General features: G+C 40.7%; 1 protein-coding gene across 1 annotated transcript in view; it reads right to left on the reverse strand.

Annotated features, from left to right (window-relative positions):
* Positions 1 to 11,827, reverse strand: part of LOC119647025 (zinc finger protein 595) — a 36,473-nt gene extending 24,646 nt beyond the window's left edge. The window contains exons 1-8 of the mRNA XM_038047762.1: positions 10,769 to 11,827; positions 1,582 to 1,712; positions 1,238 to 1,404; positions 1,028 to 1,177; positions 825 to 968; positions 627 to 756; positions 395 to 565; positions 51 to 332 (exon numbers count right to left, since the gene is read on the reverse strand). Coding sequence (XP_037903690.1) covers positions 51 to 332; positions 395 to 565; positions 627 to 756; positions 825 to 968; positions 1,028 to 1,177; positions 1,238 to 1,404; positions 1,582 to 1,712; positions 10,769 to 11,312 — 1,719 coding nt within the window. The 5' untranslated portion in view covers positions 11,313 to 11,827. The remainder of the gene's footprint in view (positions 1 to 50; positions 333 to 394; positions 566 to 626; positions 757 to 824; positions 969 to 1,027; positions 1,178 to 1,237; positions 1,405 to 1,581; positions 1,713 to 10,768) is intronic.
* Between the last annotated feature and the right edge of the window lie 5,886 nt (positions 11,828 to 17,713).

The raw sequence follows: 17,713 nt of genomic DNA on the forward strand, positions 1-17,713 counted from the left end.
TTATAAATATCAAAATTGTGCTTCTGGTATCAACACATGTTGCCACCTACCTGCACATCGCATAAATAGTGACGCATTACTGGAAAAGTTTTTCTTTTATCCACATAATCCACGTGCGTAAGCTTGTGTGTTTTCAGTTTTTTGAATTCATCATACACTAACGGGCACATATTGCAAAAGAACTGATTTTTCGAATGGGTGTTTCGATGTGTGCGTAAGGTTTCCCTATTTTGAAAAGCCATTTCACAGTACTCACAGCAATAGGCCACGTCGATTTTCTCGACGACAATGTAGCTTTCCGAATCATTTTTGTGATGTTTTTGAATGTGATCCTAAAGCAAAGCAATATGATTTTAACAATCATTACATAATAATTGCAAAGTGCATAGCATACTTCAGTATCCGCATCGCTTTCTCCAACGAATCCACAGATACTGCAGCAAGACACTTCTTTTTCCTCTGGTTTATCGTGGAGCGTAATATGTTTGTTTAGCAAGGATTGTTTGTACAAATATTTCCCGCAGATGTGACATTGGAATGCCCTCTTATTACTGTGGTGTGCAAGCTAAATGATCAATTCATTAGAAAGTTTTAATCTGATTAAAATTTTTAAAATAAAGTCTTACCACATGATCTTTAAGTTGCTGATTATATAAATAAGATTTCGGACACATTTGGCATTTGAAAGACCTTCCAATCTCATGCACTTTTTTATGGCTAGCTAGGTTTTCCTCAGTGGTAAATACTCGATCACATCTGCGAATAATTTTCCATGATAGTGTCAGTAACTTGTTTTAATCATGAACACTGTTATATTTCCATACCTTATGCAAGTGAAATCCGTATGCTCCTCATGCTCGTAGAACAAATGCTCAAAAAGATGATTCTCATCAGCGAACATCTTATCACAGATGAGACAACCTTTTGGTCTATGATCATCTAAATGAAACTGTAAGTGGAATCGATATCTAAAAGAAGGGAAAATAGTTAATTTAACTGGTTTAATTTGAATTTTTCTATTTACTACCTTTTATTGGATTGGAAAAGATCTCCACATTTATTACACTGCGTAAGCGCTCGTGATAAAGCTTTAGTGTCGTTGCAAGAATGTTTGTTGAATGTCGTGAACGTAGAAAATCGTTTTGCACAAGACGGACATTGGGCATACAAGGAGATGCTGGATACCGGTGGGATTATATATTAAAATGGCGGGAAAATATCGCAATAGCGTACTCACTTATTCAAATCATAGTGCTTAAATACTAAATGGTATGCCATATCATCGAAATTAGTGGCTGGTTCACAATTGTCGGCCAATACACAGGTGTAAGAACCATCTGCGCCGTGAAGAGTTTTTATATGTTCCATCAGTTCAGCATGCTTGCTGAATGATTCTGTACAAAGCTGTAATTTATTGAAACATAACAAGGTAATAAATGTCCCGCATTTAATGAACCTATTAGTAATGAAAACGTAGCAGTTGTTTAATACCCACGAAATCACAATGTGCAATATTGACTTCATTATGTTACTTATTGTTCGTATTAATGGTTTATCATAATAATTTCACACCTGGCTTACCTGGCAAATAATGTCCGATGGAAAAATGATGTCGTCGAATTTACTATTTAGACTTTGCATTTTGTACGATCGAAAATCGAAATTCTGATCCATGTCCTCAAGGTAATCGATGTTCTCATAAAATTCTTCATCTGATAAAAAACGCATTTTTTGTAGTTGTCGTGGAAATACATTTTTCGTATTGAAAAAAAAAACACTATTATAACGTTTAACAATTTTTCCAGCTAATGAAATCTCACACAAACACTCAGCAGAGGCACAATGGATGAAATGATGATGGAAATGAGTTTTTTTTGAAAACGTTTGTTGTATATTTTTCCTTCCGTATGCTTCAAAAATATACAGTATATATCTTTTATAACGACCTCGAAGCAACCGGTAAAATTCGGTCGTTATACCCGTAGGTAGCAATATGCATGCACCAGATGAATACCCCAAAAATACTTTTTATTTATGATAAAAAAAAAGAGTAAGGTAAATGAGTACAACAAACATTATACATTCTGCGTAATTTACTCAACAACATGGCTCAGATGATTTTGGTTTCATTTTAACAAAAAAAATGTCTTTTTGATTTGTTGTTGCGATTCCTTGTTTTCTAAAAAGTGCCTTTCAATTACTTTTTCTAAATATAATAAAGTAAAATCTGTTTTATCTTCTTTCAAACCTTCATTAAATGTAAAAAAATCATGTATCGTCTAAAGGTGGCTGGAAATCGATAGTTTCATCCACTTTTATTTCGCCGTTATTTATGTCTGAATTCAGATTAGGGTTTGTGAAAGTTAAAATTTCATTTCGTCATCAATACTTGAAAAATGTTTCCAACATACTTGTATTGTCAGGTCATCTACAGCCAACGTACGGACCCATTGAGCTAAAGGTAGATTATCCGCAAGGGGCAGTAAATCATCTTCATTAAACGAGTCTTTCCATCATCATCAACGACGCAACAGCCTGTATCCGGTCTAGGCCTGCCTTAATAAGGAACACCAGACATCCCGATTTTGTACCGAGGTCCACCAATTCGATATCCCTAAAAGGTGTCTGGCGTCCTGACCTACGCTATCACTCCATCTTAGGTAGGGTCTGCCTCGTCTTCTTTTTCTACCATAGATATTGCCCTTATAGACTTTCCGGGCTGGATAATTCACACCCATACGGATTAAGTGATCCGCCCGCCGCAATCTATTGAGCCGGATTTTATCCACAACCTGACGGTCATGGTATCGTTCATAGATTTCGTCGTTATGTAGGCTACGGAATCGTCCATCCTCATGTAGGGGACCAAAAATCCTTCGCATAATTCTTCTCTCGAACGCTAAGAACCCAAGTCTCCGAGAAATACATGAGGACTGGCAAGATCATTGTTTTGTACAGTAAGCGCGAACGGAACAGTTTTTGTAAGCTAAAATCGGCTCTTTTGGCTGACAACAACCGTGTTCGGTTTTCATCATCGTAGCTGTTATCGGTTGTGATTTTCGACCCTAGATATGAGAAATTATCAACGGTCTCAAAGTTGTATTCTCCTATCCTTATTCTTACCGTTTGACATTGCCACCATATACTTTGTCTTGCCTTCATTGATGTGTAGCCCAAGATCTCGCGCCGCCTATGAAGGCAGTTTGTACGTCTCGGGTGGTTCTTCCCATGATGTCGATATCGTCAGCGTAGGCCAGTAGTTGAGTGGACTTAAGGAGGATCGTACCTCTTGCATTTACCTCAACAGCACGGATCACTTTCTCCAGGGCCAGATTAAAGAGGATGCATGATATGGCATCCCCTTGTTGATGTCGAATGGTCTTGAGAATGATCCTGCTGCTTTCATCTGGCCTCGCACATTGGTCAGGGTCAGCCTAGTCAGTCTTATCAGTTTCGTCGGGATACCGAATTCTCTCATGGCCGTGTACAGTTTTACCCTGGCTATGCTATCATAGGCTGCTTTAAAGTCGATGAATAGAGAGAGAAAGAAGAGAGAAAATCTGATCTGTTGCTGATTTGCTTGGAGTGAAGCCTCTTTGGTATGGGCCAATGAGGTTCTGGACGTATGGGGTTATCCGGCCTGGTAAGATAGCGGAGAATATCTTATAGATGGTACTCAGCAACGTGATACCTCTATAATTGCTGCACTGTGTGATATCTCCCTTGTTATGTATGAAACAGATAATGCCTCTTCGCCAATCTTCAGCCATTGATTCGCTATCCCATACCTTGAGCATCAGTTGATGAACCACTGGTGTAACTGGTCGCCTCCATATTTAACCAATTCGGCTGGAATTCCATCGGCTCGTGGCGGCTTATGATTTTTTAGCCCATCAATTGCACGGACTCTTTCTCCTATACTTGGTGGTGGCAGTATTTCTTCGTCGTCTTCAGTAGGCGGGACCTCCAACTCGCCGATGTTCTGGTTGTTCAGTAGCTCATCAAAGTACTCAACCCATCGCTCCAATATGCCCATTCTGTCGGAAATCAGATTTTCCTCTTTGTCTGGGCAGGATAAGCATCGAGGTGTATAAGGCTTCATCCTGTTGACTTGTTGGTAAAAATTCTGCGCCTGGTGCGGTTGCTCCCTGTACTTTTCTAGTTCACAGACTTATTGGTTCTCCCAGGCTTCCTTTTTCCGTCTGTGAAGTCGCTTCTCCGCTCGACGGAGTTCGTGATAAGTCTCTGCGCGTGATCGCGTTCTTTGAGAAGGCAACATTACTCGGTATGCGGCATTCTTCCGTTCCGTTGCTAGCTTACATTCATCGTCAAACCAGCCGTTCCGACTCCTTTTGCGTCTGGGGTTAAGTATGTTTGTGGCCGTATCAATGATAACGTTCGTCAGGTGGTTGTGAAGATCATTTGTTGATGCTTCATCTCCAGGTCCTCTGTTGACTGCAGTTATTGCGGCATCCATTTCCCTCTTATAGGTGACGCGGAGGGCTGTGTTGTGGATTCTGGGTGGTGTTGTTATTCGAGCTCGGAGCACCATGCCAACGAGATAGTGATCCGAGTCTATATTGGCCCCCCTATATGTTCTGACATTCATCAAGAATGAGAGGTGGCTGCGTTCAACCAAGACGTGGTCATTTTGGTTGAAAGTGGTCCCGTCGGGAGAGGCCCATGTATATTTGTGGCCGGTTTTCCGCGCAAACCAGGCACTTTCAACAACCATTTCGCGTGACACTGCTAATTGGATAAACCGCAGTCCGTTATCATTTGTATTTTCGTGTAAGCTATGTGAGCCAACGTATCGCTGGAATACGGGCTCCGTCCCTACTTGACTGTTAAAATCCCTAAGTATGATTTTGATATCATATCTGGGACAGGCTTCGAGGGTTCGTTCTACTGCCTCGTAGAAGGTATCCTTCTCCGACTCTGCAGTCTCCTGTGTAGGGGCGTGAACTTTAATGAGGCTTATATTTCTAAACTTGCCTCGCAAACGCAGAGTGCATAACCGTTCGCTTATGTTTTCAAAGCCGATAACAGCAGGTTTCAGTTTTTGGCTGACTAAAAAACGTACTCCGAGCACATGGTTTACTGGATGGCCACTATAATATATGGTGTAGCGGTTCTTCTCCAGGGAACCGGTCCCTGTCCAACGCAACTCCTGTAACGCTGTTACATCAGCCCTATATTGGGACATGGTATCGGCTAGCTGCTCAGCAGCTTCGTCTCTGTACAGGGAGCGCACGTTCCATGAGAAAATGCGCAAATAGTTATTCCTTTCTCGTCGCCGGGTTCGTCGCTGTGTAATCCGTCCAGTCCGAGGCTCCTGTTGTGGCTTCGTAACAAGTTGTTTTCCGTGTAAGGTTGTCAGCCCTACGCAACCCCCAACCTGGAAGACCAGTTGGTACAATTTGTCCCGTTTTTAGGCGCGGGAGATTCGCCTTAATCCTTCTCCGTCTGCAGCTTTTCGTTAAGAAAGACCTCCTAGCGGTCACCACGAGTCTTTTGTTACGTTTAAATTGAATCCAGCATGTGCAAAAGAATTGGCTATTGTGCGTGAAGAAATACGATCCCAAGCTTTTGAAATTAGAAAAATGGCCTCAAGAATATGTAACTTTTCAGGAACACCTTTTTCATCGATGTCTTTTAAAAGTTGCATGATTTGAAGTTTTCTAAAATGTGTTTTCATTACGCCCTGATCCATTGGTTGGAGAACTACCGTAGTATTTGGAGGAAGAAAGATTAGTTTTATTGATTGATACATTTTACCCAAGGACAATAAAATTTTCTTTTTTTGCCGAATAAGTTTATTGTCTAATCGCGCAATAATTTTTTTCAAATAATGCTGACGTCATCTAGGCTCTTGGGTTGTTTTCATATTCAACAGGTAGCCATTTAACATTTTTAAAACATTGAGGCCGTTTAGCTTTGTCAATAACCACAAGTTTAAATTTTTCTGATCCAGTCATATTTGCTATTGCAAGAACAGTCAATCTTTCTTTGGAAAATTTACCTCCAACACACTTTTCTCCTTTAACACGTACAGCGCCATATGTATCAATCTGATGCAAATTGAGTTTACATGGGAGGCCACATGTATACTAATACTTATTCAACATCAACTGTAAACTCCTCAACAGAATAGGGAAATAAAAAAAATACTCCTGGCCTGGGAGTGTGACCTACTCAAAAAAGACTGGTCTTAAAGGGTAGAACTGTAGGTTTCATTCTTCGGCTGACTAGGAAACGCACTCCGAACACATGGTTTACTGGATGGCCGCTATAATATATGGTGTAGTGGCTCTTCTCCAGGAAACCGGTCCCTGCCCAGCACATCTTTTGCAATACTGTTAAATAGTCTTATATTGGGACAGGGTGTAGGCTAGCTGCTGAGCAGGTGGAAGGTATACGGAAACAATTGTCGTATTGGATTGTAGACTTTTAATGCAAGCTACGATAATGTCAAGGTTTGTTTGATATGGAACTCTTTGGAAAGCAATATTGTGTCTAAACGCGATTACAAGTTTGGTCTTCTTTTAATGGTATTGAAATCAAAGGAGAGAAATTGCTACTTTTTTCGCCATAATTGAAAATTTCTGCTAATATTACTATATCGATATTAAGATTCTTAACATAATATTCAAGTGACGCTTTTTTCGTAGACGTTGTCAACATATTTTTCTGCGACAAGCGATGGAAAAACTGTTGGAATATGGACAACAGTTGCATCATCTATTCATTGACTTTAACGCCGCCTATGATAGCATAGCCAGGATAAAACTGTACACGGCCATAAGAGAATTCGGTATCCCGACGAAATTGATAAGACTGACTAGGCTGACCAATGTACGAGGCCAGATAAAAGCAGCAGGATCACCCTCGAGGCCATTCGACATCAACATGTCGACAAGGAGATGCCCTATCATGCGTCCTCTTTAACCTGACCCTCGAGAAAGTGATCCGTGATGCTGAGGTAAATGCAAGAGATACGATCCTCTTCAAGTCCACCCAACTACTGGCCTATGCTGACGATATCGACATCATGGGAAGAACCACCCGAGACGTACAAACTGCCTTCATCCAGATCGAGCAGGCGGCGCGAGATCTTGGGCTACATATTAATGAAGGCAAGACGAAGTACATGGTGGCAACTTCAGCGCCAAAACCAAAAGAACATCGAATCGCACTGGTCAAACGAAAACAATGAAGATAGGAGGCTACAACTTTGACACCGTTGGAAATTTCTCCTATTTAGGGTCGAAAATCACAACCGATGACAGCTACGACGATGAAATCCGCGCACGGTTGTTGTCAGCCAACAGAGTCTATTTCAGCTTTAAAAAAAACTGTTCCGCTCGGAAGGTTTCACCATAGGGCCAAAGTTGTTACTGTACAAGACAATGATCTTGCCAGTCCTCATGTATTCCTCGGAGACCTGGTTTCTTAGCAAAAAGAATTGCGAAGTCTTGGCCGTGTTCGAGGGAAGAATCCTCCGAAGAATTTTTGGCCCCCTACATGAGGATGGACGATTCCGTAGCCTACATAACGACGAAATCTATGAGCGATACCACGACCGTCTGGTTGTGGATAAAATCAGGTTCAATAGGTTACGGTGGGCGGATCACTTAATCCGTATGGATGAGGATGATCCCACCCGGAAAGTCTATAAGGGCAATATCTATGGTAGAAAAAGAAGACGAGGCAGACTCTGCCTAAGATGGAGCGATGGCGTAGGTTAGGACGGCAGACACCTTTTAGGGATATCGAATTGGTGGACTTCGGCGCAAAACCGGGATATCTGGAGTTCCTAGACCGGATACCGGTTGTTGATGATGATGACGATGTTGTCAACATATATTATGTTGAAGGATCCACACTATTTGCTGCTTGTACGATTTCTAAATCACTTGAAATTTGTTAGCAATTATATTAAATACTTTTGACATTTCGTTTAGCAAATTTTGATAGAGGCATCGGCCCGAAAAGGCATCATTTGATGCTCGCTTAGTTTCGATCGTAAGTTCAACAACGACCGCTTGCATAATCTAAACGTTTGACATTGGGAGAGTTTGCTAATTGGACGAAGACTAGCATACTCCGCCTGGAAATATTGACGAGTATTGGAAAGCGATTAAGGGGCTACTTAGTTGCGGTGCCACGTCCAAAGAGGTGCCATAAGATATGACTGACTGACTGCGTATGGCCGCGCGAACTCTGTGGGAAATCTCGGGGAGTGTAGAATAGTGTACGCATGACAAAAGGAAATTTATTATTGCGCCGATATAGCGGAAACTGCTGCAAATAAAAACGATTTTAGATACGTTTACCGCATCACGAAACAAAATTGCAGGAGATCGCAATTCTTTCAATAATGGTCCGAACTTTATGCAGCCTTGTTCGGAGCAGTGTTGGATATATTTGACATATACAGACGAATGACTGTTGTAGATAAATGTATGTTTCTGATAAATGTTTGTTTCAATGTCTATTTCTGAATGAGGCAAATTTCTGAGGCTGCTTTAGACTCAGACTTAAGTTTCTAAATGGAGAATAGTCCAACTCCGAGTGGACATATACATCTCAATTCCCAATTTCAGCTTGAAGCTTGTAGATATGCATATACATGTGTAAGAATTGCAAAACAACCCCTCACGATACATACATAAATGATCCAAAATGGAATATTTGGCCAGTTCTTTGTGATTTGTAAAAATAGCATGTCGGTTGTAAGCCGAAATGGTGAATTGAGATGCGTACAAATATAAGAGTCCACTGTGACCTGGACTATTCTCCACTTAGAAACATGAATATTTATATTATATATGCGTATTTCGTAAGTGACAATTATTTATATGCACGTTGTTTGCTTCAGACCCAGACCTGTCTGCCAATTGTCTGATACAGACTGTCTGATGTCTAAGCCAAACTCAAACATTGGTCTGAGGCGGCCTCAGACATTTGCCTGATACAGAAGCAGACATTGCCTGAAACAGATATTTATCAGAAACAAAAATTTATCTGAAGCAGACATTGGTCTTACACAGCTATTTGCCTGTCTGATGAGAAAAAGAAGAATATGTTATGTCTTTGCTTTCAAGTACCTTCTCTTCCCAAGCAATTCTTCAGGTTTGAAAATATCTTTCGAGTTTATATGTACATACTTTTTTTCTACACCTGCAACGCCTGTCAATTTTCTTATTGGAGATTAAGTCGGACTACACACGTGGAACATGATCAGATCACTAAACCGCTAATATTCGCTATCCAGGCTAACATTTCAGTACAAATTATTTGCACTTAGAAATATTATTCAAACAGAATTCGTATTCGTACTCGTAAATACGAATATGTTTGTATTTACTTTCGGAGAGAGAAGGTGAGAATACAGCCGTATTCGTATTCATCATCATCATCAACGGCGCAACAACCGGTATCCGGTCTAGGCCTGCCTTAATAAGGAATTCCAGACTCCCGGTTTTGCGCCGAGGTCCACCAATTCGATATCCCTAAAAGCTGTGCCGCGTCCTGACCTACGCCATCGCTCCATCTCAGGCATGGTCTGCCTCGTCTTTTTCTTTGATATATATATATATATATTGTCCTTATTGATTTTCCGAGCAGGATCATCCTCACCAATACGGATTAGATGACCCGCATTCGTATTCATATTCATAGAAAATCATCGTACGAAGTTATTCGTATTCATATTTACGAATACAAATATGCCCAACACTGGTCCCGCTTCCTCAATCACCTCGAATACGCCATGCATCTGTTTGTCTCCCGCCGAATCATGGATTCGGAGAAGGGTCAAGATTCTCAACGGGTTATAGCCCTCTTCCTATTTAATAAGTAGAGCATTGAAGGTTTTTATCAAATTTGATATTTAAGAAGCATTTTTTCTGCCGAAGGGGACCCCAAAGTTAATATAACTCAAAGTGCTAACAACGGTAGATCCGCCTTCGTTATTTTGTCAAAAATCTGAAAATGCACCTTGGCAACGACAACATTTAGTTGAGGCTGTCTCGTGCTATAAGAGTATGGTAGCATATGGGAAGTCGCTACCCACATAATTTCGCCGATACTTTTCTGGATCAAATACAAGCGGATGCTACTTAAAAGGCAGACGTTGCGATGGATAGGACACGCATTAAGAAAAAGCAATAGTTCCATTGCTAGCTATGCCATGCAGTGGAACCCACTATCTCAGGCTGGCTAGCGGGTGGGCCACCCTCAAAACGTATGGTATAGAGCAGTTGAGTAGGACAAGCTCCTCATTGAAGGTATGTAGGGAGGCCAACAACGGTGGCACGTAGCGTTCTTGGCGTGCTGCGCCATTTGCTGAAAACATTGTTGGCAAGTGGTTTCAGTAAAAGATGATAGGTTTTGACAGTATTCATAGGATACTACGGGTAAACATACAGACTTAACGGAGATAAGCAAGAGCAAATCAAACATAACCAGGTAAAAAGTGTTGCGGAGGATGTTTGCCAATAAATGAAAATTAATACAAAACTTGGGTTAAGAGAACTAGATGTATCTATGCTGATCATATTTGAAAGTTCCGACAAACCGATTAAATATGTACTGTAATTGTGTGATACCCATACGCTGATAACTGAATAGCTGACGGATGCAACCATCCGGAGGAAATTATAGATTAACAGTTCCTATTTCAAGTTAAACATATCATCGCTAATTAAGCTACGAATAATTAACCACTAATTAAGGTTAAATATTTTCAATTTAATGTTCTCACCATCTTCATCCAGGCCCATTTGGCTGCCTTCTGTATGGCCTTCCTCTGCATCTTTGCTGTCATCATCGCCAACACTTAACGAATTATTCTTTAAGCCAACATCGTCATCTTCTTCACTATCTGGATCACTGTACAGAAGACCTTCTTCGAGCATTTCTTCCGTAAGCTCATCTTCTGAATCAAGCACTTCCACAGCCGATTCGTTATCAAAAATTTCGGCATCGTCGCCAGTTGGTATGATCTTATTCCCTGTTCCTCCGGATGGCCCTTCGCCAGCTGGATTCGACGTTTGTTCTTCAACAACTTTTTGGTGGATATCAACAGTCTCAATGAGGTCATTTAGACAATTGTCGCAAACCGCCTGCTTTATATTCTTGTCCTGGACAACTTTCAAATTGAAACACTCGAAGAGAAGCTTCTGCAGCTCAAGTTCGACCCCGACTTCATCGAAAACCAACTGGTGGGAATCCCCCAGATCCTCTTGACAGACAATACATTCAGAAGCTGGGGTGCTTTCGACCTTTTTTCTACTATTACGTGACATTATGCACAACAGTCGCGAAACACTTTTTAAAGTTGCACTTGCGTTATCGGTTGTAATCACGACTTTTCGTTGTACCCAGGGACTACACAGTTTCTTGGATTTGTCTGCAAATTATGAGTCTTTTATCCAATGCAATCCTTCAACCAGAACTCATAATAATATCGAGGCTATGCCAAGGGCCGCGAGTCTATCTAGACTTTATTGAAAATTATGTCTACTTTCGCCCGATTTACATCAACACACCCTTCCGTGTTTATTTATTCATTTATGAAATTCGTAAACATTCGGTCCAGTTCCGCCGGCAAAACAAAAATGTATTCTTCCCGCAAAAGGTGGACCTAGGATTTACAAGAAGTAGGAAATCACGTTCACTCGATGGCGTAATGACATTTACTTGACAAGTGGTTGGGAATTATCCAATGCGATGGGAATAGTCGTGGTTATAAAATTTCCCTAGGCAGATGTTCCATTTCAACCGTTTTTCGTTCAAATTGACCGTTATTTCACTAGTCATAAATTTTCCTTTTCTCGATGGAAGGATTGTTGGTTATCGAAAGTTGAATGTGGACAATTATGGAAATATATATTAGTTGTAGATACACATATCGTTGTGTTCCCCTTTTCTACTAATGAATAAATAAAGATGAGCAAATGTTTTGTTTGGAAAAAACTTTATTTCACGATTGTGGTCTACGGACCCCTTTTTTTGAGCTAAACACCCAAATTTTCTAAAGAATTACTGGCGGATGCGGACTCCCTGAATCCTCAAACAAAATAACATCGCTTCGTTCTAGTTTGGGTCTGAATATAAAGCGGTTTTCACTTAGATATAATTCGCATTTATGTCGTGTTTACGATTATACATAAAGGGGTGATTACCACCCGTAACCACTTTCGGTAACGCTGCTCCCAGGGCAGAGATAAGGCAGTGTCTGATGAAACTATTGGTCATTATTATAAGTACTCTCTTATGGAATTTCTGCAGAATTCATTCAGTTTATTTCTACTTTTTCTTGTGGGTGATATGCTAATACTACTATTTAATTAAAATACACCCATTTTGCATCACGTTGATTAGATATAAAGCTACATATAAGTATAATCCTTATTAACATATTATATGTATAATACCTACATGATGAATGATAAAAAAGGGTACATATGTAAATACATGTATATGCAGTAGGTGGAACTCGAAAAAAAAACGGACAAAAAAGAATCATTCGGTCTGAAGACGAGTCAAGATCGTGTGCATCCTGCGCGTGTTAATGTATTGCATGTTGTGTTTATAGAGCACTTCTTTGTGCGAATCCGCGTAGCCAAGCAGCCAAACAAACAATTGTAGAAAATTGATAAAGTGACATTGTGATCTTATTTAGATCACAAATGCAGCCACGTGCATAGAGCACAATTAGAATCAATACCAATGAAGATGCACAGACGCAACTGCGACGTTAACTGAAAAGGTGGTAAGGACTTATCAATTTAAGTTCTATATTAGTAGTTCCTACCTACATCATATATTGTTTTTGTAAAACTTTTGGGTGTTTTTGCTTTTTTAGAAATTTTATTCTAGCATTTAGGTAAGTATCAGTGACCGCTTCTAGGAGCGCAATTAGCGCGGCACTGCGCCATTTTAATATCACAAACTCCTAAGACTATGAACGCTGTGGTAAAAGCAAGGAAAGCGGAGTTCACTCAGCTAAGGTCTTAAGGACCAGTCCGTAGTATTCATGAAGGATAGCAGCTCTCCCACTCTGCAACTGTAGATTTTTTTGTGCTCCTCAAAAAATGGATTACCTAGTAGATATCGTTTTCTGATCCTTGTAAGATTGCTTAATAATTAAAACAAATAGCTCCTCTTTTACGTACGAGACATTTTTTAAGTAAGTGGCCGCCGAAATATGTACAAATATGCATATTAAGAAAAGGAGAAGTTACTTCTATTAATTATTATTGGATTAACTAGTGTCCGCAACCTGGCCAAAGCTAGAGCCCGGCAATCGAAAAAAAAGAACCTGAAGGTTTCTTTCTCCTTTCTGCAGATTCGCCTATTGCAAATTGGCGGTATGGACCTCTATAGGCCACCGCCCCGTGCAAACCGCCGTAATCTTTTACGTATTAGCACCGATCTTGCCCATCTGAAGCCAACGGGGCTGTGAAGTAAGGTGAGTAGATTCCGCTCTTGACAGTGCCCAAGGGGCTGCAGACTGTGCTCACCGAGGAACTGCTAAGAGGAGAGTTTCGCTTGGCCGGTTCGCCACCTCGCTCATTCCTCTCAATGTTTCTATAATCGCGAACTCAGACGAGCGTGTCTTTGATCATGCCGCCCAGACTGTTCAACGCGTCCATGCATTGCCCATTAGCCATTAGCCCGGAGGATGTCGCCTATGAATATAAAGCATTAATAGCCGCTTGGTTACTGGTCAGAATGGTTATGTTATGTTCGGCGCTCAGATCATCCTCCAGCAACTGGCAGACTTCCAGTATCGTCAGTACTTTAGCAGACCATCAGTTACGATGTTTGTATCCGAGAAAACTCCCGCGTTAATCCCACAAATCTTTGATCCGTCGGGGAGGAACATTGTATCATAAGTCTATATCGGTACTTTTTGCTGAGCGCCTGCCACCAGACAATATGACCGTATGACCCACGACTGTGTACATCTAGAGAATTCTTGGCGGAAGACTCTATTTCCTTAAAAAAGTTCTCTTGCACGTGTGGAAGGCTACATAGGCCTTCTTAGCCCTCAGTTGTATGTTCAGTCTCCTATTTGACACAGACGAGATCACACTGAGACACTTTACATTAAAGGAGAAACCCAATCCTTGCTCAATCAGTCGCGCAAATTGGAATTCGGTTAAACTTATCTTCGTGGTAAACAACATTAGCGCCGCGTAAGTTGGATTTATAACGAGTCCGCGTCTTGCAGTCCACATGCACACGTTTCCCAACGTGCTTCATGATTTCACTCATAATCGAAGGAAACATTCTTTACACAATGTATCAACAAGTCATCGAAGACGCCACCACCTGTCCTGCCCTGTCCAATTGCATAGAATATCCGGTAAACCTCTACAAGCCACGGCATAATCTTCTAAATCTTTATAAGTCATGGCATAATTCTACCTTGCTGTTTCTGTAGCATGGCTGGCATTATACCAGGTCAAGGATTTATATGCGGAGAAGCTGTTTATAGCTCAGCTGATTTTATCCTCGGTAATTACCGATTTAATCATTTCACACGACTCCTGCATACCTCCTAATTAAGGCTCTAACTGACCATCCTCCTCGCTGGCAGGGCACTACGTCTGAATGGGTATTTCAGTAAGATTCGGTTTGAGCATCATTTCGCTACTTCCATACAGAGTGAGGAACGATGAACTTTTTGGGAAATCTTTTCGGTAGGCACTTAATTGATCATGCAGCATCACTCCTTTGGACCATTTTTTTTTGGTTTATGTGAACCCTCTGGTCTTCAGTGATAAACCAGCTTCAATTAACGCTTTGAAAGTCCGCATTACTTGCGTTATTCGTGAGATACCAGTAATATAGGACGAACCATTTAAAGCGTAATCGCGGGCAATATTTAAACGAGATAGATTTTAAAAAGTAAATGCCATAGATTGTTCTTTTCAATCGTCATAAAATTTTCACCATAAAGTTCGATTTCATGTTTTTTATTTGAATGTTAAAAAAAGGTCTATAGACCCCCTTACAGCGCGGGTGGGTAACAAAAGACATTGTGTATAACATTTATTAGTACATCTCAGGTAGGAAGAGGAGGTACACCTGATTCTAAAAATTCGACTTACATTATGTCCGGGTTTTAGTGACAAATTCCCTGATGTGTGCCGTGGCAAAAAGAATTCTGTCGAAGCTTTTTACAGGTAAGTTGACGTTGCTGTAAATAGCAACGATTTCATTGCCGTATGCCACATCAAGGAATATTTTGCATTTGGTCGTGAGGCTTTCGACAGTCCTTTGAGGGATGTTGACGGAAAGTTTCTCACCCACGATATAATTCTCAATCTTACAACATTCGGTGAAAGCGACCGTAGCGTACCGTGATACGGACTGCTCTTCCAAACAAAAGCGAAATTTTCTTCGTCATCAATGCGCCCAAACGGAGCAAAGTTATACATCTTAATCGTTTTCCTGTGGAATTTTTGCTTGTATACTTTTTGAGTACACTGGCTGGCAACCAACACCAAATCGACCTCATCGTCATCAACAGTACGCTTAAGAATCATCTGAATATGGCTGTCGTCCAGACCACAGTAGATCTACTATAGGCAGTACCCTTACTAAAAATGACTCCACTTGCAAATGGTCTTGCAGAAGCTTATCTGTACACATCAGAGACGCTAAACAAGGAAAAGGCATAATCTTCGTCAAATCGTATTGGTAAGAGAGAGATCGGCGAGCTTTTGCTATTCTGGTACTACTACAGTTAGATACTAGACAGCTACCTCACTCCCCCTTGCCCCTCAAGGGGGGAAATGAGTGCGAGTACACACGATTTCAAATTGTTTTGCCCTTGAGGATGAGCGAGATGTACCGAAAACCCGATCAGCTCGGATTTTCGTTACATCTCGCTCATGCTCAAGGGCAAAACAATTTGAAATCGTGTGTACTCGCACTGATTTCCCCCCTTGAGGGCAAGGGGGAGTGTGGTAGCTGTCTAGTATCTAACTGTGGTCCAGACAGCCACAAACTCTGAACTAACCGCCCGAGAAAATTCATGAGCGTTGAGCCGCAATCAAAAATGCTTTTATCTTTGCTGCATGTGGAGTGGTTGGCAACGTCCCAAAAAAATGTTACAAGGCTTGGCTGAGTTCGGAAGGAGCACTTCTCATCGATTCTTAACCGGTGAAGTTGCTCCTCTTGCGGATAATGTACCACTCTAACACGCGGACATGAACTGCTCCTCCAAATAAAAATGAAATCACCTTTGCCATCAAGCGCAGCAGAGTTGTCACTCTTCCGTAAATCCTAGTAGATACTTCTCAGTGAGTGGAGGAAGAGGATGATTTTTTAGATTTCTAAGAAGGTCCCCTATCTTGATGCGACAGTTTAAGGAGCTTTTTTGTGTTTTCGATGTCGCAAAGACAATAACTTAATTTACAATAACATAATTCTATAATTTAACAAAGGACAAAACTTGAAAGACAAATGCCAGAGCGGATCCCGATCTGGATATATTCCGCTCTAACCTGCTTTTCGTCGATTGATAGAAGGGGTTTAATCGTGTGAGTAGGGAGTGTATTTGGAATGCTCTACGTAGAAGTGGCATTTCAGAGAAACTATTAGAGTGACATATGTCGAATTTGAAATCCGGCGTCGAATAGTTTATATATTTAGGAAGCGCTGATGATGGTGTACAGAATTCGATGTGGCTTGATGCATAAACAGTGCTAAATCACCATTCGCTGTTTTATTCAAAACCTGAAATAGCTATCTCAGCAACAATTTCATGTTGTTGTTCCATCTCAACGCTTTCACTGTACTACTAAGTTATTATTCTGTTAAGGGGAAGTCGCACTGCCTCCTTAAAGAAGTATTGTACTCCATTACTATATGCTAGTCGTTAGTTACTCGATAGCTCTAAGCTTTCATCAACTCATGTCTGCGCCACATCATTGGGATAATCTTGCCTGAGATTCTAACAAATGAAGAACTTCGCTGGTGTACGGGCTAGATACCTCTAGACGTGTTAAATGATAATGAGGCGGGGCTAATTTTGGGCAGGCCAGACATTGAGAAAAGGCGAAAACTTCATGTTATCCTAAGATGTCCGATAAATAGGCTAGAGCTACTAGTCGCTGAACAGTGCACAAATATATTATAATCTTTATATTATATGTTTCTATATGATTTTGTAGCATATTTTATATAGAATAAAAAGTATAATTTCAATTTTCGAAAACAGTTGTCATATAGGAACCGCTTGCATTTTTACCGCTTTCGTCAATATTTAAAATACGAGTTTTTCTTACCAAAAACTTCAATAAAAATGAAAAAATGGACAAATATGCGAATTAGAAGTTCAATAATTTGTCACATATCATTTCGTAGTAATAACTGCACGATAGTTCTGAAGCATGGAGTCAACAAGCCAAAAAATCAGATCCATTGGAAGTCTCGCCTGCTCTTGCTGGTTGGCGGTTACAGGTCTTTTTTTTTTAAATTACGTTGAACTTTTTGTCAATGATTTATCACAGACGTTTGATCGGATTGAAGTGAGGGGTTTGTGCAGGTCATAGAAGAGCGTTTATATGATTTTCATCCAGCCAACTGTTCGGCGTTCGAGTTGAAGTTTCGGATTATTGATAATAAAAATTCAATCGTTGCTCAAGTTGCCGATAATAAATTACAGCATTTTGAAGTAGCCATTAAG

The sequence above is a fragment of the Hermetia illucens genome, chromosome 1 (genome assembly GCF_905115235.1).
Source record: "Hermetia illucens chromosome 1, iHerIll2.2.curated.20191125, whole genome shotgun sequence".
Lineage (NCBI taxonomy): Eukaryota > Metazoa > Arthropoda > Insecta > Diptera > Stratiomyidae > Hermetia > Hermetia illucens.